Consider the following 25,522-nt stretch of genomic DNA (forward strand, 5'->3'; position numbering starts at 1 on the left):
TGAGGAACACCTGAAACGGACACGTTTGAAGAAAAAAACAATGAATTCGCCAACAAACCTTCTCAGCATCGTGTATCCAGCATTTCTGTGTCTATTTTATCTCTTTTCTTTCTGGAAAGCTGAATCATTTCCCAAGCAGGATATACTGAGCGACATTTCTTTCTCGTGTGTGTCAGAAACATTTGTAGCAGAGCTGCAGTTTAACCTGTCTCATTATTCAGCGGCTGTCAGATAGCACAAGGTTACTACAAAACAAGGCACTGGTCCGGCTGCAGCCTGACGGAGGGAACAGGTGAGCTCTCGACGCCGACGCGGCTAATTTCGAAACAATCCGGCGACATTACGGCGCTTTGATGGGAAAGGTCTGACCGGAGACATTGTTTTTCAGATGGAAAACGCCAGTTAGCTTCATCTCTTTTCAAGGCTCATCCCCGGCACGCAGCACTGCCCCTCCACCCACTTGTGTGTCCCTTGAACAAGGACGATATTCATTCAGTCCATTTGTGTTGCTGGTGGACGGTCGTGCCGGTTAAACATCCCATCATATCTGGGGTTCCTATGCAACTCTTTCCCTCTGCACATTTGCACAAATGATTCTGTGTCTCCTCGCCGGAACGTTACAGTTAAGTGATTTATGTAACTTTCATCAGACTGGAAACATTCAGGTGCGAAAGACCAGAAAGCTTTTTAGCTATAGTTCACTGGATCACCATGGCAACACTGTCAATGAGCGATATGTTAACTACCACTTCAAGAGTTGGAAAGGAGATATCATTATGGAAGCTGTGGAAACAGCTAACTCTTTTGAACTCTCTTTTTTTGTCCTCTTTCGATGTCCAAGGTGTCCCCATCTTTGAATAAGCTTTATTCGAACTCTTTGGGCCAAGTTCTGTCCATGTCCGTGGGATCCAGACTGTTCCCAAAACAATGGAGGACCATCCAATCTTAAATCAGGGTAAATCAGGAAATCAAACCCACTTTCCCAAATGAATTTGTATTCAGTTTGGTTCCTTTTTGTCGTCTTTGACTTCTTTCTCTGGTTCAAAGTGGTTACGTTACGTTGTTTTCTGTTCATGCAGTGTCTTTGGGTTAAATGCTAACACTACCCATTCACTTCCACTGTTTGAGCTAAGCTAATTAGCAGTAGGCAAAATGGGAACACGTCTCTCTTCCTCAAGGGTAAACAACACCTAAACAAAGCGTCATGACTGAGTCCCAGAGTCCCATCAGTTCCCTTCACATGTCCAGTATTTTAGCAATTTTTTTTTGTAAAATGGTACAAAGTGGAGACGTTTCATCCATCTTTCTGCCAAAGGTGAGAACAAATCAACAAGGAAAAGGATCAAGTCAAGCTTGATTAACCTAATGTTCTCTGTGCTTGTCCCCCTTAGGAAACATCTATAGTCACGTTTAAGGGCTGTGGTTGTCCACCATACAGAGGACTGAGCGAGACATTAGCAGGCTGGTGGGGGAGGGAGGAGAAGCTCAGGCAGATCCACTGACTCCATCTTACGCATGAAGTTTTGCATCCAAATCATCACCCTCAGCAGCATGACAGCCCCCCCTTTTATAGCTAAAATCACTCACGCCTTTGCATCAGCTATGGACATGTCTCCCCAGCTGTTTGTTGAGTTGTCTTAGTCCAGCCAGTGTAGAGCCGTAGATGTCAGGTCTGGAGAGGAGGGATGAATCTGAGGAGAAAATCATGAATCTGAGGATCACTCAGGAATATGCTAAACATCCCATCGTGGACCAGCACAGGATGAAGACATCATAGTTAATAACACCATGCACCATGCAAAACACATTTGTATTTGTGTCTTTGCAGCCCCCCGAGATGACGTTTTTGTGCCGCCTGTTTGTGTTTACCCCCCTGGACAAACTCATGATTTCATCAAAGGTTCCACCATAAGGGCGCCGACCCACGAGGGGCTGCGTTGTTTAAGAGGCCAGGTGAGTCACGGAGGCATTTGAAAGGCTCATCAGTTGCATCGGGGCGGCGCACTCGCATCAACAGTGGGGGCACGCTGAGTTCCCATGATGCTCGTTTGAGCCGGGAATTCATTAAGCCTTCATGTGACCTAATTACCTGAGAGGCTCACATGTTTAGACTATAATTGGTTCCCAAGGAAGGACAACGGCTCTTCGCTGCTGCCAAAAGTTAAGATTCCCAGTGCAGCGCTGTCACGTCTATAAAGCCCGGTACTCGACATGAGTGGAGCGCCGTCGTGACTCCTTCGAGTAATTCAGATGTGACTCACCAAAGACATCCAAAAAAAGCCCAAAATAACCCAGCGTCACGCGTCAGGTTCATACCTGCGTTCGTCAGGCCTGAGCGACTCCCCGTCTGTATCGTCACTCCTTTGGTGAGACGCTTCCGCTCAATCACATTGAAATTACGAGCACACTGCGTCCCTCCAATTTATCACTCGGGTCTCTCCATATTTATCGGTGTTCTCGGAGCGTCGCCACCATAAAAGGAAACAAGGCTGCCTACAAACTGATTCTTATGTAAATCTGTAGCCGCCATGATTCTTTTATTCGGCTTTGACTCATGTTTACCGGCTCAATGCAAGTGCCGGGTGGGACGTGGATTCTGAGCATGAGCCCCCCCCCCAGGTTCCCCCCTACACCTTCACCCTTCTCTCTCTCTCCAACTGACCACCGTGCCGCCAACGTGAAACGGGCACGTTTGTGTGTCGCCACGTGCCGTATGTGACGTACATATCCACGTAGCAGCGTTTGGTTTGTTTTTTCAGGGGCTTATTGACTCCAATCATCTCCAGGCAGCATCATCATCATCATTGGGGGGGGGGGCAGACATCACAGGCCTCTGCGTCACTGTTCCCCCTCCCCCCAAACTCCCAAATCTCTCGCCACCACTCACGCTACCCTCAGTGTGGCTAACAGCTAACAAAGGGGGATGGAGAACATGTTAAAAATCACTCTGGCACTCTTTCAACGTCACTCCCCTGATCCATCCTCTCATCCACGGTCTGCCTACCCCCCCTCCCTGCCTCCGCAGCCCCACTGCACTCTCCCTCTTTTGGCCTCTCTATCAAACATTCACCTCCTTTGTCTCGTCCACTCTTTCTTGTTCCATCACACTCTATCTTCTGGCACGACAATCTCCCAGCGGCCGCCATTATCTAAAGCACACATCTCCCCATTTATACCCTTCTGTCATAGGCAAAAAAAAATCACAATCTACACACACACAGTGTCACGGTGAGCAAATACTATCACCCCTCCCAGAACCCTCTTCCCCCACACACGCCCGGCCCAACACCACCACCCTCTACCCCCCTCCAAAGCCCCACCGTCACCCTAATCCTAATCACGCCACCACCGCCGTCATCAGCCCTTATCTCACTCCACCAAATCTGCTCTGACTCAAAACAATTTCCTCTCATTTGCGATTTTAGAGCGCTCCCCCACCTCCCCCACCGCCGTTAACCCACCTACCCCCTTCGGTAAACCCACAGCGCCAGAGCCACAATATTCCATCGCTGCCCGTCAGGCGCAAACCCCACCCAAAGCACAAGGCACGCACTCACACACACACACACACACACACACACACACACACACACACACACACACACCCTGATTGGCCGCCATTAAAGAATGACGGCTCGTCGTAACTGGTGACTGTCATCCAGTGGAGCATGAGAAGAACTGCAGTGTGACGTCACGGAGGACGCCGCCGCCGCTGGTTGGCGGAGCATGTTTACGTGTGTGCGATTCTGTGCGTGGGATTGGGATGGGGGGAACCGAAGGGACAGAATTTGGTGGGTGGAACCCGGCGGGCCTTACTGCATCACTGAACTAGGAAAAAGACTGAGAGACTACAGAAGGCGTCACAGCCCCCACCCCTCGCCTCAAATCGGCCTTTGGTTTCCATCTCTGTCCTGTGGTTTCCTCCGCTGCAGTTGGGACCTGAAGCGGGCAGAATTTGCTCCTTCTCTGTCAGGATGAATTATGCGCATTTGCATGGATGGTGGCAAATCACATCCCGTTCTGATTGTTGCTACCTGTTCCCCCCACCCCTGTGGTGCCCCTCTCTGCCCCTCTCTGGTGTTGACTGTGGACATCCTGACAGTTTGGCCTGTAGGTGAAATACCCCAAATCTGATGAAGGAAGCACATTTGAATGATACATTAAAATCCCAAAAAGTCCATCCAGTGTTCAGACCGATGTGCAACATTTATTTATCTATTTGTGCAGGGGCTAAACAGCGCCCCCCGATGGTCGCTTTTAGATACACGCTGGCAGAGGAAAAGTTTTAGTTTTCTTATTTGTTTTTACTGTATCTGTGCGTGTGCGCACAAGTTTCAAATTTGCACCCCATTCACAGCCACTGAATGACGGATCAGCCCAGACTTCTGCACAATAATATTGAAAATCAGATTCAGTCTGCAAATATGGACCTCTGCGTGTTCCAGATTTCCCCTCTATGCCTTTAATAGCATTTAAACAAAAATAAGTCTGTAATTTCAATCACGGTAATAAGCAGTTTTGTTTGGCTTTTCCGTGATTGGCCCCGGGTCCATTCATCCCCCTGAATGGTTTTAATTTAACGGGCTCGGTTGGATTTTGATTACTTGCGGAGAGCCTCCAAACCCCGCTCCCTACCAGGTCGTACACTGTTTGGAAGAATTCCAAAATCTTTTTGTTTGGTTTATGATGAAAACTGTAAATGAATGAACTTCCTTTTGAGTCAGGTGACCTTTGTCATCCACAAAACCCTCACTAACTTTAGTAAACAGTGACCAAAGTTTCAATAAGGCACCAATCTGTTGGCTGGAGCCAGCTTGTTTATATAACCACCTCACCATAATACTGTCTCTAAACACACACACACACACACACACACACACACACACACACACACACACACACAGAAAAGCATGTCTTTTCCATTTGGACCTTTTGTTGACGAGTTCACGTTGAAACCTGACTTTAATCAACACTGTACACTGTTTAAATCCGTCCCCTCCCAGAGAGTGACGACCTTCCCTTGGTTATTGATTATTAGGAGGGTAACTGGTTATTGATTACGTCCAGCCTTCTCGTCTCTGCCCCAAGGGAATGAAAAGGAGTGAATGTTGGGTCTGGCTTCTGTTTTCTGCCCAACCTCATTCCGATATGAAAGATTCCGCATCAGAAAACTCTGGCAGAGGTGTAAATGAAGAGTCTGAGAGCGATGAATCAGCTCGCAGCGTTGACTCATGCTGCAGATCCTGGCTGCAAAGAAGGCTCACGCCCGCCGCACCCGAGGATTACAAGAGTGAAACCATTGATTTTTTAAAACTGTCGGGACCCGTGGTAAGACGCTGTTCAGAATGAAGAGCTGCACAGGTTGGGAGCGAAGATTGTAGATTATTACAAGCAGCTAGGATTGTCCACGAATCATTCCAGTGCTGCTTAACTTGTTGGTTTTAGAACAGGAATTGTCATTTACACTTAAGGGATTATTATATTTGAAAAATACATTTTTAGAACATTCTTCTGGAGAAGCACCAAACCATAATAGCTGTCACATCTAATTGGTTGTATTTTATTTCTCTAGAAATGTACATTAGATATCAGTAATTCAAACTAAATTCCAGGTTGAATTTAGAAGTGTGTTATATTTTCTTTAGGAAGGATAATTAGGATAAAACTATTTAAGGCTATATAAATGCACCTTTCACATCATAAATTACTGTATTTGGAAAGTTCTGTTCGTACAATGAAATGAAAATGACTCACCAAATAAGTGCATGTGGAAACAAATGCAATATTAGGTAAAAAATGGAAAAACCTACAACGTTTAAATAAATGTAAAATATCCACGCGGTTCAGTAATCATTGCGGGGGGCCTCTGTGTATCACAGCCCCCCGGCCGGCACTATAGAATTCAGAATTCAGCTGAAAACACTGCAGTATCAAACACAAGTGATGTGAATATGCATCAAACCCCTGCGACAGCTTCGACTGCAGGGCGTAAACACACAGGAACACAGAGGAAGACGTGCAGCCTGCCAGAGCACAAATCAACCATTTCCTCCTTCGGGGGCTTTTAAAAGGTTTTATATTTCAGTCAGCTACTGCGTTCAGTGGGGGGCAAATTTCCCTTATGCTAAGCAGCACTTTTCTGTGGTCTCACCAGCATTTTTGTTTCCCAGTTTATGTCCCAGTCCATGAGCTTCCTGATTGGGTTCACCAGTTTGGTGTTTTGCGGACACATGGGTAAAACAGAGCTGGCGGCGGTGGCGTTAGCAATAGCGGTAGGGGTCATTTCCGCTTCCATTCACAATTCTGCTTTGATGCTTTGATGTACTGTGCCACGTTAAAATCACTGACTTATACATTGCAGGTAATAAACGTCACCGGCATTTCAATCGGCTCTGGTTTGGGATCAGCCTGTGACACGCTTATATCTCAGGTGTTTGATTCATCTCCTTCATGCATATTTATGTGTTAAGGTGCATCGTTGTTTATACGTCTCCTCACAGGTGAGCATTTTATCTCCTTCTTTTCTGTTGCAGACGTATGGAAGTGGCAACCTTAAGAATGTAGGAGTCATACTCCAGAGGGCAGTTCTGATTCTGCTTTTAGCCTGTTTCCCCTGCTGGGCGCTGCTCATTAACACTCAGTCCATCCTACTGGCTGTCAGGCAGAGTCCAGAGGTTGCAAGGTGAACCCTTTCTGCATCACAGCCCGTGACATCCGGCGGCTCATTACCCGTCAATCAACCCATTCAGTATTATTTGCAATTCTCCCTTTTATTTGCCAACATAAAGACTCTCCCAGCTGTACGTGAAGATCTTCATGCCCGCCCTGCCTGTGAGTTCAGCCTCCTCTAAAGTTCTGCAGAGTGACATTTCATGTCCTCCGTCCTCGTTCAACGGTGTCTGCGTCACACTGCCGATCTAATTAACCCCCATTCATCGCCCTGTGTCTGCTTCTGCAGGCGGCCTTCATGTACCAGCTGCAGGGGAGGTATCTTCAGAATCAGGTGCATTTAATGACTGCAAAGCCACTGGTGTGAAGCAAAATAATGACTGAAAGTTTTGTTGCTAATGAGATCATTTTGCGTTAGAGAGCAGCGTGCGGCGCGAAAAAGTAAGAGACGTCGGGAGGCAGTGAAATTTTGCCGGCTTGTTTCTGCTCACAGGGTATTATGTGGCCTCAGGTGATATCAGGAGCTGTGGGGAACGTGATAAATGCCATCATTAACTACATCTTCCTCCATCTTCTGGATCTGGGTGTTGCGTGAGTACTATTATGAATAATAAGGTTTCATCGTGGCTTTTTGACTGAGCGTTCTTGTTTCCACCGAAGTGGCTCTGCAGGCGCCAACGCCATCGCTCAGTATTCCTTGGCCATATTCTTGTTTGGCTACATCCGCTTCAGAGGACTGCACAAAGCTACCTGGGAGGGTAAATTTAAGCTTAAGCTATTGCTGTAGCAAAAAACACTTTTGCGTGCTTTCACCTCAGCAATCGTTCCCTTCTGTGTCAGTTAGACCTGAAGACTCTAATTTGGTAACATTATCTCACTAACTTGCTAAATTAGGTGCTGTCAGTTCATGCTAACGCAGCTGTGGGGACTTAGCGAATCAAGCTGGTTTGATGGGCCCCTCTGCGCCATTTGCCGTATACCATTAGCAGGCTTTTGGTGAGGGAGGGGTCGCTAATTGCTTTTCAGTTGAGGTGAATCTGTGCATGCAGATGTGACAAAATCAAGGAGAAGAGTTGTGAAGAGGAGGCACATTACTGTGTAATAATCCAATTAAGCTCCAGCTATTCACTCTGACACCTCCTGCCTCCTGCTGAAGGCTGGTCCAGAGAGTGCATGCAGGAGTGGGGCCCTTTCCTCAAGCTGGCCGTCCCCAGCATGCTGATGCACTGCCTGGAGTGGTGGCTCTATGAGATCGCAGGCTTCCTGGCTGGCATCATCAGCGAGGTGGAGCTGGCCGCTCAGTCCGTCATGTATGAGCTGGCCGCGACGGCATACGTGGTAACTCCATCTCCTCGGAGAACCCCGATGGGGGGGCTTACGCTCTGCTGAGCCACTTTCTTCTCGCCCTGCAGATTCCCATAGGCTTCTCTGTTGCTGCAAGCGTACGGGTCGGAAACGCGCTCGGCGCTGGGAACACCGAGCGAGCCAAGCTGTCCAGCAAGGTCTCCCTCATCTTTACACGTATGGACCCAACACTGTCACTCCCCACTCGTTTTGGGGGTCAGACCCTGAGTTTCTGAGGAAAAAGCTAGATTATAACTGCAATATAAATAAAGTTGAATGAAGCGAATTAAGTTTTTGTCCCTCTGAATCTTCCAACCACGTTGTAATAACAGTTTCTGTTTCTCACCCTCGGTCCAGTCGCAGCCTCCTGTCTGGTTGCAGTGTGTCTTTTCGCCACTAAAGATGTGATAGGTTACATTTTCACTGCGGACAAGTGAGTTTTGTTGTTTTTAGGTCAACAGCGCTGACACTCACACGATGCGTCGCCTCATTTCGTGTTAACCTCGACAAAACTCACCCTGGAAAGTGATTTTTTTTGCACGCAGGGAGATTTTACGGCGGGTGGAAGCTGTCATGAAGATGTACGGTTTAATCCACATTGCAGAGGCCTTTGCGGTCAGTGTCCAGTCACTTATTCCTTCTGCTGAACTTTCTTTTCTTTGTCTAACTTTATTTTTGTTCTAACCCTCCACCCAGGCTGTTACGGGAGGTATTGTCAGGGGGGCCGGGAAGCAAACGGTCGGTGCCGTGTGTAACCTGGTGGGTTTCTATGTTATTGGGCTTCCCATCGGGGCATCTCTAATGTTCCCTGTCAAAATGGGCATCGTAGGTGAGCCACACTGTTCTTTTTCACCCACAACACACTGTAGAGGGGTGGTCACCAAATCCTGCCAGGTTTTCTGTCCCACCAGGTGGACACCTGCTTTCACCTGGGATCCATCCCAGTTTTATTTGTGAAAACAACTGTCGATCTGGTAGGACAGAAAACCCGGCTGGGCCTGATAGGACTGGATTGATGACCTTTGCTGTAGACCTTTGCTATATCAGACCTCTCTCTGACAATAAAGCCAGAAAATTCTGGTTTTATTGAAGTAGAAGAAGCTAATTATTTATGGCCCAGTAATCAAGTCAATGTATATATGCTGACATTTACTGTACAGAACATATACATGGATACGCTCGACCGTCCATTATTTACCCTCAAACTAATGGCTTTTTCATTTCCTGTTGCAGGGCTGTGGATTGGCTTCTTAATTTCTGTCAGTGTGCAAGCTGTGTTTTTCACAGGGTTTTTGTATAAACTAAACTGGAAGAAAATCACAGAAGAGGTGGGAAAACTCAGCAAATGACTGCGTTTGGCTTTAATAAATTAGATAACATTACAGTAACTGTGTTCCAGGGCAGCGATGAAACAACATCGTAGCCAGGCTGGTATTTAAATGGGGCAAAAATGCTCCTTTACCCCCACAGGCACTGGAGAGGGCAGGAGTCCCTACAGCCAGCGAGAATAAGGATGTTAAAAAGAGCAGTGGAATCAGTCCTCCGTGGTCAGTGGAGGGGATGCAGGAAGCAGCCGACGCAGGTCAGCAGATGTCTGCGGCACTGACGGTCAGGCAGCTGCTGGTGCGACGCGGCCTCTCCCTGGTGCTCATGATCATCATCCTCGCCACTGCAGTCTCCATCGCTGAGCTGCTCCACGCCTAGGAAACGTAACCCACCACCACACCGTGGGACGACGATGAGCTGAAGTTGATGCTTATGCTGTTTTTACAGCCTTTCAGGAGGATTATTCCCACACTGGAGGCGTCATTTGGAAGGTCTAAGGGAGCGATGGAGGCGCAGCCACTGCTTTTACCACCGCCAAACACCAGGGGGCAGAGGACGACGTTACAACTTTACACTTGTTGCTTTAATTTAGTTGATATGGTTCATTGATCTTATTAATGATGCAACCAACAGGAGCGTGGCTGAAATTCTTATCCACATCTAAAAACCTGCTGCGTGACAACGGCTCCAATTAAGACCCACAACAATCTGTTCTAGTTAAAGCAGCAATGTTAATATTCTGGAATTAGAAATGACAATTAAGAGTTATGTTTAGGTGGCAGCAGGTGTCTGTGGATGTGTGTCGCCTCCATCAAAGATAGAGAAGATGCTTTTTTCCCCCAGCCCTTTGATCTGTTTTGCCAAATTTGACAGTAATGAGTTCTCTGCAGCTCCTTCTGCAGCAATAAGCCGCCTGTGTACTGTGAGAGCTGCTGGCCACCTTCAGTCAGCCTGCCCAAAAATAAAGGCTGCATTTTTGTAATAAGACGCTGAACAAAGCAGGTAAAAACAGGCAGGATTTCCTTAATTTTTTCCGTGACCTCCAAGATGAATTCAGAGGAAACGATAAAAGCTTCCACCAGTGTGCTGTCCACAAACTTTAATATCAACACCTCATTATTTAATATGCAGACGAGGCTTGATTTGTGGTTGCGCCGCTGTCTGAGCTTCAGACTTGCTCATCAGTGAAGACGCTGCCACGGGCTCCTCAGGGAGACTGTAATCTGGGCCCGTTTCCCTCCGGAGGCTGCAATCAGTGACACGCTGTGGCATCATTAACAGGAAGCTTTTACATCAGAGCCGACCGACTGACGAACTTGTGACCTAGGAGGCAGCAGCTGAAGGAAGAATGTGGCTCCTACACTGCAGTTAACATCTTATTGTGCGGAACACGACATGAACAGTAACACTGGCTCTCCAAAGGTTGGACTTTAATGCATATTTTATTTTTGCATAGTTCGCTTTTTTTCATCTTCTTTTTCCCTTTTGTGGCCACAGAGAGGGTACACACACACACACACACACACACAGACAAAGGCAGGCCCATCCTGGATGGGTCGCCAGGACATCCCAGAGCCCCATGTAGCATTTGTGGTTCAGTGCCTTGCTCAACGGTACTTCAGCAGTTCTCTGAAGGTGCTCTGGCACTGTCAATGTTAATGACGAATATTCAGACATATATACATCTCATTGATCACAGCTACATTAAACCATAAAATGTTTCTGAAGTTTCTCATCACATTAAAGGGCAAATCAGGTCCTGTTATACTGCAGCCCGTCACCAGGGGGTCGCTGGAACTCTTAGATTAGATTATGCTATGTCAGTGACATAACAGCTCCATAATATGACATAATGTCATTCATTTAAAACACAATCGGCCAGTGATTACCATGCTACATAACATGTACTCCAGACTAAAGTGGGTGTTATGTAACAAAACCAGCCGTAGCCTCTTGTCTCGAATAAAAGAGAACAATCACATCAATCACTTACGTATGACATCATTTTTACATATGAATTTAAGGAGTCATTTTGTCAATGAACATCTAATTCCACGCTGAAGAATTCCTGTATGTATGTAAACGACCATGAATAAATTGCTGCCTCAGATCAGTTATGAAATACCACTTTTAGTAGCCTTTAAAGATGAAACCTTATGAGAGGTGTAATCACCGTCCATACGATGTCCCTGACAGGGTGATGGACGAAGCCTAATCAGGCACACTCTGGAAATGACAACAGAAAACCTGTTGATTGTGACTGAAGCAATTATGAACATTGGCAAAAATGAAAATGAGTTCTAGAATTTTGCCCCGTTGATGAGCTTGAGCTCCTGCATTATAATGATTATGGTCTTGTGTTCAAACTGATCCAGCAGGAATGAGAAGATGCTGGAGAAAATGATGCAGCTTCCACCTTTTAACTTTACAATAAAAGCATCTGGAAATCAAACAAGCCTTTTCAGAATAAAAGATCTGTGGCAATTATTTACATTACTGCAGTGCTTCTTATGTCACCTGACAAACTGTAACTGTAAATAATCGAAATAAACAGTTTAACTGTAAATAATACATTTGACACCCTGCAGGTGCATTATCTATGAATTAACATCAGCATCAATTCATTTAGCTTTAATTGATTGATCTATTTTTTTTTTTTTTTAAACATTTTTTTAAGATTGAGTCCATTACACAAGACATTTTCCGGTAATGCAGCTCTTATTTTAACTCCACGTCTCCACTTCTGATGGACCTTCTGAGTGTTGTAGACCAGAGACACTGGACAACCAAACCAGGGACAGATATCATATGTCCAAAATGGAGGTGGTAATACCAGACATTGTCTCAACGTTAATTAGCACAAGTGTTTCTTCTTTTAAAATATCTTATTTTTGTTTAATTACTACACATACCAGTACTGTTATATTGGGAGTGATAGCTATATGATCCGTGGTTTCCACCTATGGACCGAGACCAGGTCAGATGACACCTGGGAACATGACTGTTGTCAGCCACTAGATGGCAACATTTACCCATCGGCGTTGGGGGAGTCAGAGCGACGTCCCACACACTCAGTGGTGTAGAGGCAGAGTTTTATTCTCAGACATGGTACCGTTGGCCAGTAACAGGATAGTGGGCTCAGGTACGGGGAACGCAACATGAAGAGCGACTCCCAGAACCAAAATGAGAACTACAACCAAGACAGCCAGCCCCCGTCGCAACAGCAGCTGAGGGACAGAGAGCGGCGCGTTGGGTCGGCTGCCGGTGTTGCTCTGCTCGGCGTCTCCGTCAGGCGGGCCTGCGTCTGCGTTGTTGCCTTCATCCTCCTGGTAAACTTTCAGCTCCTGGGTGCTGACCAGAGTGTATCCCTCAGCTTTAGGAACTCCCACACTGTCACAGTCGGCCTTCACAATACAAGGGTACAAAAGTTAAACCCTCAATGACTCAACAATGACACAATTATAACGAACCAATCGGTTGTTTTCTGCATGTGCGTACTGTGTTTTGGCAGTCAGAGTCAGGCACCACCCCGTCACCCTGAGCTACACTCACAGGAGCCCCCTCGGCTGGAACTCCAGCTCGCTTCTGAGCCTAAAAATGCAGCACAAGAAAAATGATGCTTTTAAATTCTGGTGTGTTTTTGTAGTTTGTTCCAGTTAACCAGTAGGACTAATTAACCCAAGTAGATCATATTTTTCAGTGATGCTGATGCTCGATGATAAAAATATTACCTTCTTGGTGATTTTCTTCCAGTCGATTTTGAAGAACAAACCAAGAAAGAAGAGCGACTCCAGCAATATTCCAGTCCAGACACCCACCCACAGACCTGACAGGAGACACAGAAACACCCTAAATGAAGGACAGCTCATGCTGGGGAGACGATAAAATACTGTGCAATGTATCTTTATAGCATAGTTAAATTACAATAAAATACAACATAAAAGCTAGAAACACGTCAAACATCTTAACATCTGGAGTCACTGTGCATGCGTGTGCATGTGTGTCAGCAGGATGCATGCCCAGAGTCTCCATGCTCTCTGGACTGAGGGCTCTCTTTTCTTCCATTCCTTGCATTTATTGGGGTGGTACCATCCACACAAGATATTTAAGGTAGGTGGCACTAGCTCACGCGGATGGATACGTTCACCAGCCCTTTAGGATCGGCGTAAAGAGGCCGATGCTTCTGAGGGCTGCAGAGAGTCGTGCATCAATAGTGAGACATCCAGCGATAGATTATGAAAGAAAACTTTACCGAATAAACTCAGCTGTGCAACAAACATCAGAGATGCTCCCACTGCCAGACCGATGACGTAGTAACAGATCATGTTGGCGAAGGCAACTATTGCCTGCAGTCCTGATCCCAGACAGATCCCTGTGGAGGCAAGCTGCAGGAATACACAATCAGTCCATGTGGAATGAGACAAAAAAGCACAGTTTGGTTCATAAAATGGCCAAATAAAATAATTTGCTCCACTTACCAGGAGTGCTTCAAAGAACCCTGCAAAGATGTTGAGAGTGAGGATCTGCGAGACAGTCGCCACAATATTTCTGCAGTGGAGAAGCATCATCATTCAGTTGCTTGAGAATGATGGAGGAGTGATATGTGGTTGTTGGAAACTCACTGGTCAGAGGTGAATATGTATCCGACGTACGGCTTGATTACAGCGATGATGATGCCCTGAACCACAGCAACCGTTCCTTTAGATAAAACCCAGTTGTGTTACTACGTTTGACACTGAACTACTCTGGATTTACAACTAAGATGCTGCTTCTTCTACTTCTAATAATAATAACAAGAGTACCTGCGGAAAGCAGAGCCACTTTTCCACTGACTACAGCTCTCTCAGTGTCACCGGCCCCCAGCGCATTCCCCACACGTACACAAGCAGCTGCACTGGTGGCTACCGGAACCTGCAGGGACCCAGCAGCAGAGACACGTGTGTAGTAGCATTAAATGTTAGCATTTAAAAAATAATGATCATGAATGATTCATACCATTGATGTTAGAAGTGCTATTTGATACAGCACATGTTGAGCTGCAAGAACAGCTTCTCCAAACACTCCTGGTAAAACAAAGGTCAGAGTTCAGGCCTGTTTTAGGCTTTCACAGCTCCTTCACAAATTAAAGACCACAGGGTTAATGCTGTGTCTTTTATATCACCCAAATATCTTGAATTTAGCATAATAGGATAAAAATTGTATGAATTTATGTAATGTTTAGCATAACTAATTACATTGGATGCCAGCAATAACTTCAATTAAAACAGCGACACTGAAACAAAACTACAGGAAATGATTCGTATTTTTCAATGATTATGAGAAACAAAGAGCACTAACCAGCCAAGAGGGATACAATCTCATACATCCACCAGTCAAAGCACACCACGAGTGCACAGGGAACCGCCAGCTTCATGTAGGCCCCCCACTCTTGGAGACACTCCATGGACCAGCCTGAGGAGTTTGATTTAGATCAACGTACAGTCGGCTCTGGATGCCCACCCTCAATAGTTCACATTCTTTTGCTGTTGCTGCCTCTAACTCACCGTCCCACGTCTCCACATGGAGCTTTTTCCATCTTATGAAGCCAAACAACAGCAGACAGGAGACGATATCAGAGAGGCTGTTTGTGATCGCGGAACCTCTGCAGACACACACGCCTCGTTACAATAAATGAGAATCCATGTTGCTCTGAAGATCGGCTGCATTAGGAAGTACGTCAGCACTGATGAATGTAAATGAAGCGGTGCTCTGAGTGCTCTGGGGGGAGCAGATCAGACCACAAAATAAACATCTCATTTCATAAAACAGCTCATCTTAAAATCTAAAATGACATCTCTTGAATATTTCACAACCATTACAAAAAAAAACTTTTCAAACTGCATACAGCAATCAAGATTTGAGACGTGGAATGGAGGCTAGCAGAGTTTTCTTTTTCTTTCTTCCTAAGGATTAGATGTTATATATTTGTCTGTGATTAAATACACAATGTGAGAACACACTTACGTGCCGCCCAACTGGAGGCTGTAGATTAAAACGTAGTTTGATATCACATTAAATACATTTGTGGCCATGGAGCAGAACATCTGAGGCAAAGTGATCCCCTGGCAGACAGACAGAAATAGAAGTTAGTCAGAGCCCCACTATCATTTACTTTCATTTCTAAATACACTAACATGCTAATGTGCATCTTTATTCATACGCACTGGACATAGAACAGCTAATGTGGACACTTTGGCTACAGTAAAAAAAAAATCCCTTTCAGTGAATCACTGGTCAACAGAGCTGATATTCCAGGCAGGTGAAGCTCTCTGTTCCCTTACTTGGTTTTGCAGGTAGGAAGACTGCAATTCACGCAGCAGCACTGCCTGTGTAATAAGCAGAATCAGTGATCACCTTTTTTTTTTTTTTAACTCCGATTGTGTCATTCATTTATTGATTACTTTGGAGATGTGAATATTTGACATTTGCTTTCTTATGGCACCAATTACTGGCGCCATAAAATATTGACCTCACCGGAATAGCTGGTAGATACGCAACCACGTAAACGTTGGCAATTCTGGCGGGTTTTCAAACAGAGAACATTCAAATGTCACAAACGGTTGAAGCAACAATAAATTAAGTGTTTCATGTCAATTTACCTCACTAACTTCTCATCCTGGTGCAACAGGAGCATTATGTTGGAAATGTTGAGGAGAACAGCCCAACAGAGAAAACAAAACAGGAACAGGATCAGCGAGCTCCTCTGGACGATGACTCCAACACGTTTCATGTTCTGACCTCCAAACGTCTGTCAATAGTGAGTGATAGCAACAGGAACTGAGTCAAACTCATTACAGAAGTTCAATGGGTTAAATGGGTTCAACTCACCTGGGAAATGAAGGTGTCGCACGCCCTTACAAGTCCAAAGCCCATCGCAACTGTGGTAACAATCATGGCCTGGAAGTAAATCAGGTGACAACAGGTAACTTTTGCTGTTTGATTCTCCTCAGATAAATTTACAGAAAGGTAAAGAATATCAGTACTGCGAAGAAAAGAGCAAAGCCACCCAGCTGAGCACTTCCAATGTGACCACAGAACACGCTGGTCACAAACTTTATGGAGATTTCCAGAAGCCGAGATATCGCCTGTAACAAGAAGAAGATATCAGAAGGTTCCTGACTGTCATTGATAAAGGCATCGGTCAGGTTTGGTTTTAAAGTACCGTCCATCTCACTTTCTCCGTCGGTCAGCATTTAGTCCCACCTGACGTTTTCACAATCATAGTATTATATATATCGTATTATATATAATGATATGATAAAAGCAATAATGACGACAGAAGGAATAGCTGTATAATATAGGATAACAAGTGGATAACTACGGAAGCGTATTGCTACCACACATACAAAAAAGTCAATGCTCAGTATTATGTTAGAACGAGAAACTTTCATATAATTTTAAGATGTTGTTAAATCATAACGTTCTTTTTTCCAAAGCAAAAAAGACATGAAATCAAGGTTGTACTCAAAACATAATTAGCCCAAACTTAATCAGAGAAACTGGTAGTTAGTAGTTGTCTCGGCAACCAGCACTGTTGCCGTTTTACCGTAATACCAGAATTATCGGCGCATCCCAAAACAATGAGCAGCTGATTTGGCCAGAAAATGCGCCTCACTTGATAGCGGTAGAAAATTACGTGAAAACATAGCTCATTCCGAGATAACGTAATAGTTTCTAGTTATAACATGATACTGAGCAAAGCACTTCTTGTATGGTTGGCAGCAATACACTTCTGCTTAAACTTAGAAGATACATCTCCTGGATGCACTGGGACACATCATCAGTGATGTATCCTGGGTTCATAGGGTGTTTCGGGTCTCACAACATCATTCACCCTCGCCCAGGCGACCCAGCCGGGGTGATCAAGACCCGGCTTGTGTCCCAGTAGCAACCCACAGATCTGCCCTTTTCAGCCACAGCCACCTCGTGGCTTTCTCTGCAGCTTCACTTGCAGCTTTAATGGCCCTCTTTTTGGCTGTCCCTGTGATTCCCAATCGGCCAAAGGCTTTACAGAGGGAGCGTCCTGCAAAGCCTCTACAGCCAACTTCTATGGGCTCGTAGAAGGTCCTCCAGCCCCTGCCCCTGCACTCCTCCACCAGCTCCTGATACTTGGCACGTTTCCTTTCGTTGGCTTCCTCAATCCGCTCTTCCCAGGGCACTGTAAGCTCCAGCATGATCAGGTGTTTCGAAGCCTCTGAGATGATGATCATGTCTGGCCGTAGAGATGTTGTTAAGATGTGCTGGGGGAATAACAGTTGTTTTCCCAGGTCAACGTGCAGTTGCCAATCAGTAGCTGTGTGGAGGAGTCCCGTCGTTATCTGTGGGCCTGCACGAGGTCTCTCTCCAGCTTTTATGAAGGAGATTGCCTTCTTCGGAGCATGATGGTGTTTGCTGGTGCTAATGGCCAAGGCTATGCTCTCAGCTACTGCTTTGAGTACCTGGTCGTGGCGCCAGCGATAGCGACCATCAGCCAGGGACTTTGGGCAGCTGCTAAGGAGATGTTCCAGGGAGCCTCTTCCGGAGCAAAGGGAACAGGTGGGTGTCTCACTCTTTCCCCACGCATGGAGGTTTGCTGGGCTGGGGAGGGCATCGTAGACTGCCGCCACAAGGAACCGGACGCGGTGGAAGTCTGCCTGCATGATGTTTGACCAGGTAACTTTGCGCTGTAACGCGCTCTCCCACCTTGTCCATGCCCCCTGCTGCCGGAGTCCCACTGCCCTACCCACTCGCTCTTCCTCCACGCCTGCTCGGACCTCCTGTTGAAGTAGGTGGTTTCTCTCTTTGCCCCGGGCATGGCTGACTTGGGTCTTTGGGAAGTAGCCCAAGCCTGTTCTTCCTGTTGCCACGGCCCCAATTAGTGCCTTTTGCCTTAGGCGTGACTCAGCCACATCCACTGCCTTTTCTGCCTTCCACTTCCTTCCTGTCTTCACCTCAATCCCGGCTGATGACACCTTGCAGTCCCTGGAGTCTCTGTACTGTAGGGCTTCTCTTGTGCGTGCCACCTTAAATTCTTCAGTGAGCCCACTGAAGGGTAGCTGCAGGGTGTTACTTGTCCCGTACAGTGCAGCGCTGTTGAGGCTGCGAGGAAGACCCAGCCATCTGCGCAGAAAGCTGCTGATCTTCCTTTCCAAGGATTCCACTGTTACTGGGACTGCATACACGAGGAGAGGCCACAGGACTCTGGGAAGGATGGAGTACTGGTAGATCCAGGCTTTAAATCTACCAGGCAGGCCAGACTTGTCCACCTTAGTGAGCCACCCTCCAAGCTCTTCCTTAGACTTCTGGATAGCAGCAGTGTCCTTCAGGCTGGAGTCAAAGAGCTTTCCCAGGCTCTTGACTGGTTGCTCCGTGATCGATGGAATTACGGTTCCTGAGATTGAGAATCGGAATTTGTCCACCACTTTCCCCTTCTTCAGTACCATGGACCTTGACTTGGTGGGCTTAAAACTCATCCTGGCCCATAGGATGAGTTTCTCCAAACCCTGCAAGATGCACCTACACCCTGGGACTGATGTTGTTGTGACAGTAAGGTCGTCCATGTAGGCTCTTATGGGGGGCTGTCGAACACCTGATCAGGATAGAGGCCCTCTGCACTCCACCTCAGCCGCCTTTACCACCATGTTCATCGCCAGTACGAAGAGAACGACGGAGATGGTACAGCCTGTTATTATTCCTTTCTCAAGGCGATGCCAGTCTGAGGTTACTGACCCTGAAGTGACCCTGAGCCTGAAGTTATTATAGTAATCCAGAATCAGGTCCTTGATCTTACTGGGAACATGGTGTAGGTGTAGCGCAAGCTCAACTAGCTTGTGTGGGATGGACCCGTAGGCGTTAGTCAGGTCCAACCACAAAACCGCTAGTTCTCCTTTGCTCTCATGGGCCTCTCTGATGAGCTGTGTGACTACTCCATTGTGCTCTAGACAGCCGGGGACTCCAGGGATCCCACCCTTCTGCACTGAAGTGTCGATGTAGTTGTTCTTGAGGAGAAACTCGGTCAGTCTTCGGGAGATGATGCTAAAAGACACCTTCCCTTCCACACTCAGTAGTGAGATAGTCCGAAACTGGTTGATGTTTTTCGAGTCCTCCTCCTTGGGTATCCAAAGTCCCTCAGCACACCTCCACTGGTCGGCTACTCTCCCCCTTCGCCAGATCACTTTCAAGGCCTTCCAAAGATGCCGGAGAATTTCTGGACAGCGCTTGTAGACGAGGTAAGGTACACCACTGGGGCCCGGGGAGGATGCAGAACGGGCTGCCTTGATGACTTCTTCAACCTCCTTCAAACTAGGCTCTGCCAGCTTGAACTCTGCTGATGGTGGGGCAGGGCTGATGAGCGCTCTGTTGGGTCCTAGGTCTTGACCCCTCAGTGGGTCGCTCATGGTGTTTTGGAGGAAGCGATTCACTTCCTCCCTTGAGCACTCAAGTCGGCCACTCCACTTGTCCCTAGCAGCTGTTTAGAAAACCGGAAGGGATTGGCAATGAAGGCTGCTCGCTTCCTTGCTCTCTCTCTCCCGCGCCTCCTGTGCCACTCTGCTCTGCGGAGAGTTTCCAACTTCTTCCGCAGGATGTTATACAGCTCTTTCAAAGCTTGCTTGTCCCCATCAGAAGCTCTCTTGAACTGTTTCTTGAGGGTTCGCAGCTCCTTGCGCAGTTGGTGTATCTTAAAGGACCTGCGATTCATGGTGTAAGAGGTGGTCTCAGTGTTGCCCTTCTCGATCCGTCCAAATCTTTCTGAGCCATAGCTGGCGATGATGGTACTTATCGCCTGGAGTCTGCTGTCAACATCTCCTTTGGCTGTGGCTTGGATGATGTTGGACACATCCTCATCAAACTGCAGCCACTCACTCCGTCTATTTGCTGGGGGCCACTTAATCCGCTGCTGTTAAACTACTCTGTTAGGGTTGGGAGGCTCCGGTACGTGGAGGGACTGGGATCTGTGGGTTGCCTCCTGTCCGGGCTCCTCCTGCGTCTCACCAGGTCCAGGACCTGTGCGTTGCACCTCAACCTCCCGCTCCAGACATTTCATTCTGGCTTGATGGATCTTTAAGCCACGCTGGTTCTTGCACAGCTTGCTGCAGATACATGTTACTGTCGTCGTCATTTCCATTGCAGGGGTCATTAACGTTAGGTCCGTCCGATTGGAGATCTCATCCTCCCCCCCTCTCGGGATCTCCTGGGGGTGTTTCTCTGTAGGGCTTTCCGTAGCTTGTTTGGGTTCCTTCTCGTGAAAGATACAGGCTGGGGTGCTAACCCATACTGTCCCGTGTGCCGTCTTTCAGAGCTGCCAACTGTCTTTCCAGTAGTTGACCAAACTGTTCTTGATTGTCACCTAGTCTTTCCTAGGGGTCACTGGCTCTGCCAGACGTAAACTTAGAAGATACATCTCCTGGATGCACTGGGACACATCATCAGTGATGTATCCTGGGTTCATAGGGTGTTTCGGGTCTCACATCATTCACCCTCGCCCAGGCGACCCAGCCGGGGTGATCAAGACCCGGCTTGTGTCCCAGTAGCAACCCACAGATCTGCCCTTTTCAGCCACAGCCACCTCGTGGCTTTCTCTGCAGCTTCACTTGCAGCTTTAATGGCCCTCTTTTTGGCTGTCCCTGTGATTCCCAATCGGCCAAAGGCTTTACAGAGGGAGCGTCCTGCAAAGCCTCTACAGCCAACTTCTATGGGCTCGTAGAAGGTCCTCCAGCCCCTGCCCCTACACTCCTCCACCAGCTCCTGATACTTGGCACGTTTCCTTTCGTTGGCTTCCTCAATCCGCTCTTCCCAGGCGACCCAGCCGGGGTGATCAGTGTAGTTTGATCGGGGTGTAGTTTCTGCCTGTTATCATATATTAGACAGCGATTATTCCTGTAATCATTATTGCTACTGCCATTCTATATACTAGCTCTTCCGTAGACAACAGGTTCCCCAGCAGTGTCGTCCTGGACTCACCATTGGTCCTGTGAGCTTCATGGTTTGGTACAACTCCTCTCTGTACATGGGGGGCAGCCACCGACAGAGAAGTTTGGAACTGGTTGCATCTCCATCGTCTTGTTCACTGTTGTCCTTCTTAGCATCGCTTTCCCCAGCAGCAGACCCCGAATCCATCACTAGATCTGCAGGATCCCGGCAACTAAAATGATTTAAGTTCTAAAGTAATACAGAGAAAGTGAGAGATGGAGAGAGGGATGAGAGAGAGGTGGAGAGAGGGATGGAGAGAGGGGTGGAGAAGAGAGGGATGGGAGAGGTGGAGAGAGGGGGAGGAAATCGGATTAGTGGTCAGGGAAAGTGGAGAAAATGTGGAGTGACAGAGGGACAGTTAAAACAAACAGTTCGATCAAGCACTCTGAGTGATTCCAGACGAATTTGAACCTCTTTTCCTTGTTTACGTCACTTATCGCGATGGTTTGGCCCTTCCGAGACTTCGAGGTTTGTCCAAAAAAAGCTTTATTGACACCTGTGAAACAAACACTGGGCACTCACGCCACAGCGGTGAGTCCAAATGTGTGAGCCTTCGCCCTGGTGGACGGTGTTGGTACTGCCCTATCGGCGCTGAGACTATATAAAATAAACAAATGTGGTAGGAATCGAAATAATTTGATAAACTTATTTGAATGCTTTTTAATAGATACATTTACGTACATTTACGTCAATCTGGCATTCATCATCATTTTAGTAGCTCAGATCTGTTCGTAGCTACTATCAAATTCTGCACATGATTTCGACCGTGTCGCACCTGTGTAAATGTACCAACACACATAAAAAGCGCTGGTCACTATTGTAAATTACAACTTAAATTCATATTGCACTCTGTTATGTAAATTGTAAGCACATGCCTTTCAAAAAATGTGATATAGGCATAGCCTAAACATGAAAAGCCATTAGAAATATATGCAAAAACTATAGGAAATATATGCAAAGGCACGGGTCCTCCCCGGGACAAGTCACCAGTTCTTTGTAGGGTCCTAGTTGAGCATTTCTTGGTCTGGTACATTGCTCAAGGGCACCTTGACAGTGCTCTGCAGGTGTTTTAGAAACTTACCCCACTTCCCCTAAACACACTCATACACACACAAACACACACACACACACACACACACACACACGAGGTTAAAGGCCCTGCACTAAACTTTTCCCAATTGTCAGACTTGGAAACGGACTTTACACTCAACACACTAAAAAAAAAAAACAATTTGGTGACTTAAGCAATAAAACTAACAGTAAAAAACTGTTCTGTGCACAACACAAAAAGATTAAAAGCTGCAACATGAGTGATAACAGGAAATATGTTAGCTTAAATCATTTCATTTAACATTAGACAACACTCACCTTCACGTCACCTTCAGGTTACACATTCCAGCTAAAGAGTTTTTGTGTTTGGTGGGACAGAGGAGCTGATTGTCTGAGTGAGTCCTGCTACTTCCAGTTTATCATTTCAGCTCTGCACATTGCAACACCGTGAACTTTAACCTCTACCAACTGTGGCAGTACATGATAATGCTCACTGTGTATGTGGTGGGAGGTAAAAGCAGCTTTGGACAAAATATTAACACTATGAATAGATTCAATTTTCTTCTTTTAACTAGTTAAATATGAGCAAAAGCATAGCATTATTCTATTCTATTAAAGCTGCATATGATAAAATATATTGTTTAAAAACACTGCATATATTTGTAGTTATTGTTACTTACAATCCAAACACCACAGTGAGACCAAATACATTTGATACATTATTTTACATATGTCATGTATGAAGGAAGTAGCTTTAATATCAAGCACGTGTCGTTTAAATTACAAACCAGATCTGAGAACTGATCCCAAGAGCTGCAGCTCAGTGGTTTAACAGCAGGAGCAACATGGAATAACTGACTGGTCCGATGAGGAGAATTCCTGCTGTCTGCTGGCTTTTCACTGCGAGGAGCTTTGTAATTCAGTGTAAATATAAATGTTTTAAATATTCAGGGGCTCAGAAATGAACAAATAAACCTGACAGAACCAGTCAAAGCTCCAGTATTTTATCAAATAGACATGTTGCGATATGAAACCATGAGATTAAGGGCCCCTCTCTTGGGTGAAGAGAGGGGGGGAGCTGTCAACTGATCACCACCTGGTGGTGAGTTGGCGCCGATGGTGGGGAAGGATGCCGGACAGACCCGGCCGACCCAAACATATTGTGAGGGTCTGCTGGGAACACCTGGCAGCCTGTCGTGGCGGCAATGCCCAAACTCGCTGGTGGACACCAGCGTTGAGGGATGCCGTCAGGCTGAAGAAGGAGTCGTATCGGGCCTTACTGGCCTGTGGGACTCCTGAGGCAGCAGATAGGTACCGGCAGGCCAAGCGGAGTACAGCTACGGCTGTTGCCGAGGCAAAGACCCGGGCATGGGAAGAGTTCGGTGAGGCCATGGAGAACGACTTTCGGACGGCTTCGAAAAGTTTCTGGACCACCATCCGGCGTCTGAGGAAGGGGAAGCAGTGCACTGTCAACACTGTGTATAGTGGTGATGGTGTGCTGCTGACCTCAACTCGGGATGTTGTGGATCGGTGGAAGGAATACTTCGAGGACATCCTCAAACCCACCAACACGCCTTCCAGTGAGGAAGCAGGGCCTGGGGACCTGGGGACAGGCTCTCATGTCTCCGGGGCTGAAGTTGCCGAGGTAGTCAAAAAACTCCTCGGTGGCAAGCCCCCGTGGTGGATGAGATCCGCCTGGAGTTCCTTAAGGCTCTGCATGTTGTAGGGCTGTCGTGGTTGACTCAACTCTGCAACATCGCGTGGACATCGGGGGCGGTGCCGCTGGATTAGCAGACCGGGGTGGTAGTCCCTCTATTTAAGAAGGGGGACCGGAGGGTGTGTTCCAACTATAGGGGGACCACACTCCTCAGCCTCCCTGGTAAGGTCTATTCAGGGGTACTGGAGAGGAGGGTCCGCTGGAAAATCGAACTTTGGATTCAGGAGGAACAATGAGGTTTTTGTCCTGGATGTGGAACGGTGGACCAGCTCTACACCCTCAGCAGGGTCTTCGAGGGTGCATGGGAGTTTGCCCAACCAGTCAACATGTGTTTTGTGGACTTGGAGAAGGCATTCGACTGTGTCCCTCGGGGGGTCCTGTGGGGGGTTCTCCGAGAGTATGAGGTGTCGAGCCCCCTGATACGGGCCGTCCGCTCCCTGTATGATCGGTGTCAGAGTTTGGTCCGCATTGCTGGCAGGAAGTCGAACTCGTTGCCGGTGAGGGTTGGTCTCCGCCAGGGCTGCCCTTTGTCACCGATTCTGTTCGTGACTTTTATGGACAGAATTTCTAGGTGCAGTCATGGTGTTGAGGGGGTCCGGTTTGGTGACCTCAGGATCGGGTCTCTGCCCTTTGCAGAGATGATGTGGTTCTGTTGGCGTCATCGGCCCGTGACCTCCAACGATCACTGGATCGGTTCGCCACCGCGTGTGAAGCGGCTGGGATGAAAATCAGCACCTCCAAATCCAAGGCCATGGTTCTCAACCGGAAAAAGGTGGAGTCCCTTCTCCGGGTCAAGGAGGAGATCCTGCCCCAAGTGGAGGAGTTCAAGTACCTCGGGTCTTGTTCATGAATGAGGGAAGAATGGAGCAGGAGATCAACAGGCGGATTGGTGCTGCAGTAATGCGGACTCTGCACCGGTCCGTAGTGGTGAAGAAAGAGCTGAGTTAAAAGGTGAAGCTCTTGATTTATCGGTCGATCTTCGTTCCTACCCTCACCTATGGTCATGAGCTTTGTGTCATGACGGAAAGAACAAGATCACGGGTACAAGCGGCCAAAATCAGCTTCCTCCGTAGGGTGGCTGGGCTCTCCCTTAGAGATAGGGTGAGAAGCTCTGCCATCCGGGAGGAGCTCGGAATAGAGCCGCTGCTCCTCCGCGTTGAGAGGAGCCAGATGAGGTGGCTTGGGCATCTAGTTAGGATGCCCCCTGGACGCCTCCCTGGTGAGGTGTTCAGGGCATGTCTCCGGCAGGAGGCTCCCGGGAAGACCCAGGACACGTTGGAGAGACTATGTCTCTCGACTGGTCTGGGAAAGTCTGGGGATCCCCCCTGGACGAGCTGGAGCAAGTAGCTGGGGAGAGGGAAGTCTGGGCTTCTCTTCTTAGGCTGCTGCCCCCGCGACCCGACCACGGATAAGAGGTAGAGGATGGAT

At 47.3% G+C, this 25,522-nt stretch overlaps 2 protein-coding genes across 8 annotated transcripts; one reads left to right on the forward strand and one right to left on the reverse strand.

The window, feature by feature from the left end:
- Nucleotides 1-4,912: 4,912 nt before the first annotated feature.
- On the forward strand, nucleotides 4,913-11,466 carry LOC130537682 (multidrug and toxin extrusion protein 1-like). 4 transcript variants are annotated; one of them, XM_057054662.1, is made up of 16 exons: nucleotides 4,916-5,328; nucleotides 6,171-6,272; nucleotides 6,362-6,430; nucleotides 6,534-6,682; nucleotides 6,789-6,831; nucleotides 6,959-7,003; nucleotides 7,163-7,260; nucleotides 7,330-7,427; nucleotides 7,826-8,007; nucleotides 8,082-8,190; nucleotides 8,371-8,446; nucleotides 8,559-8,628; nucleotides 8,710-8,842; nucleotides 9,247-9,341; nucleotides 9,484-9,722; nucleotides 9,787-11,466. In XM_057054662.1, the coding sequence occupies exons 1-15, from the start codon at nucleotides 5,092-5,094 to the stop codon at nucleotides 9,715-9,717; spliced, it is 1,740 nt and encodes a 579-aa protein (XP_056910642.1). In that variant the 5' UTR covers nucleotides 4,916-5,091; the 3' UTR covers nucleotides 9,718-9,722; nucleotides 9,787-11,466. The 4 variants fall into 4 exon arrangements, with proteins under 4 accessions (XP_056910645.1, XP_056910643.1, XP_056910642.1 ...); XM_057054665.1 differs by lacking the exon at nucleotides 9,787-11,466 and having other exon boundaries at nucleotides 4,913-5,328; nucleotides 9,413-9,627; XM_057054663.1 differs by having other exon boundaries at nucleotides 4,915-5,328; nucleotides 7,181-7,260; nucleotides 9,484-11,466.
- A 497-nt stretch (nucleotides 11,467-11,963) lies between these two features.
- LOC130537675 (multidrug and toxin extrusion protein 1-like) lies at nucleotides 11,964-25,519 on the reverse strand. 4 transcript variants are annotated; one of them, XM_057054636.1, is made up of 17 exons: nucleotides 22,696-25,519; nucleotides 21,319-21,516; nucleotides 16,362-16,463; nucleotides 16,207-16,275; nucleotides 15,978-16,126; nucleotides 15,853-15,895; nucleotides 15,660-15,704; nucleotides 15,343-15,440; nucleotides 14,883-14,980; nucleotides 14,677-14,790; nucleotides 14,335-14,402; nucleotides 14,142-14,250; nucleotides 13,962-14,037; nucleotides 13,592-13,887; nucleotides 13,071-13,165; nucleotides 12,838-12,930; nucleotides 11,964-12,743 (listed from the first exon to the last, which is right to left on the reverse strand). In XM_057054636.1, exons 2-17 carry the CDS (start codon nucleotides 21,472-21,474, stop codon nucleotides 12,411-12,413), a joined length of 1,944 nt encoding a protein of 647 aa, XP_056910616.1. In that variant the 5' UTR covers nucleotides 21,475-21,516; nucleotides 22,696-25,519; the 3' UTR covers nucleotides 11,964-12,410. The 4 variants fall into 4 exon arrangements, with proteins under 4 accessions (XP_056910616.1, XP_056910615.1, XP_056910618.1 ...); XM_057054635.1 differs by lacking the exon at nucleotides 22,696-25,519 and adding an exon at nucleotides 21,739-21,898; XM_057054638.1 differs by lacking the exon at nucleotides 22,696-25,519 and having other exon boundaries at nucleotides 13,592-13,724; nucleotides 13,818-13,887; nucleotides 14,883-14,914; nucleotides 21,319-21,896.
- Between the last annotated feature and the right edge of the window lie 3 nt (nucleotides 25,520-25,522).

Source organism: Takifugu flavidus, chromosome 14 (genome assembly GCF_003711565.1).
Source record: "Takifugu flavidus isolate HTHZ2018 chromosome 14, ASM371156v2, whole genome shotgun sequence".
NCBI classification, from domain to species: Eukaryota; Metazoa; Chordata; class Actinopteri; order Tetraodontiformes; family Tetraodontidae; genus Takifugu; species Takifugu flavidus.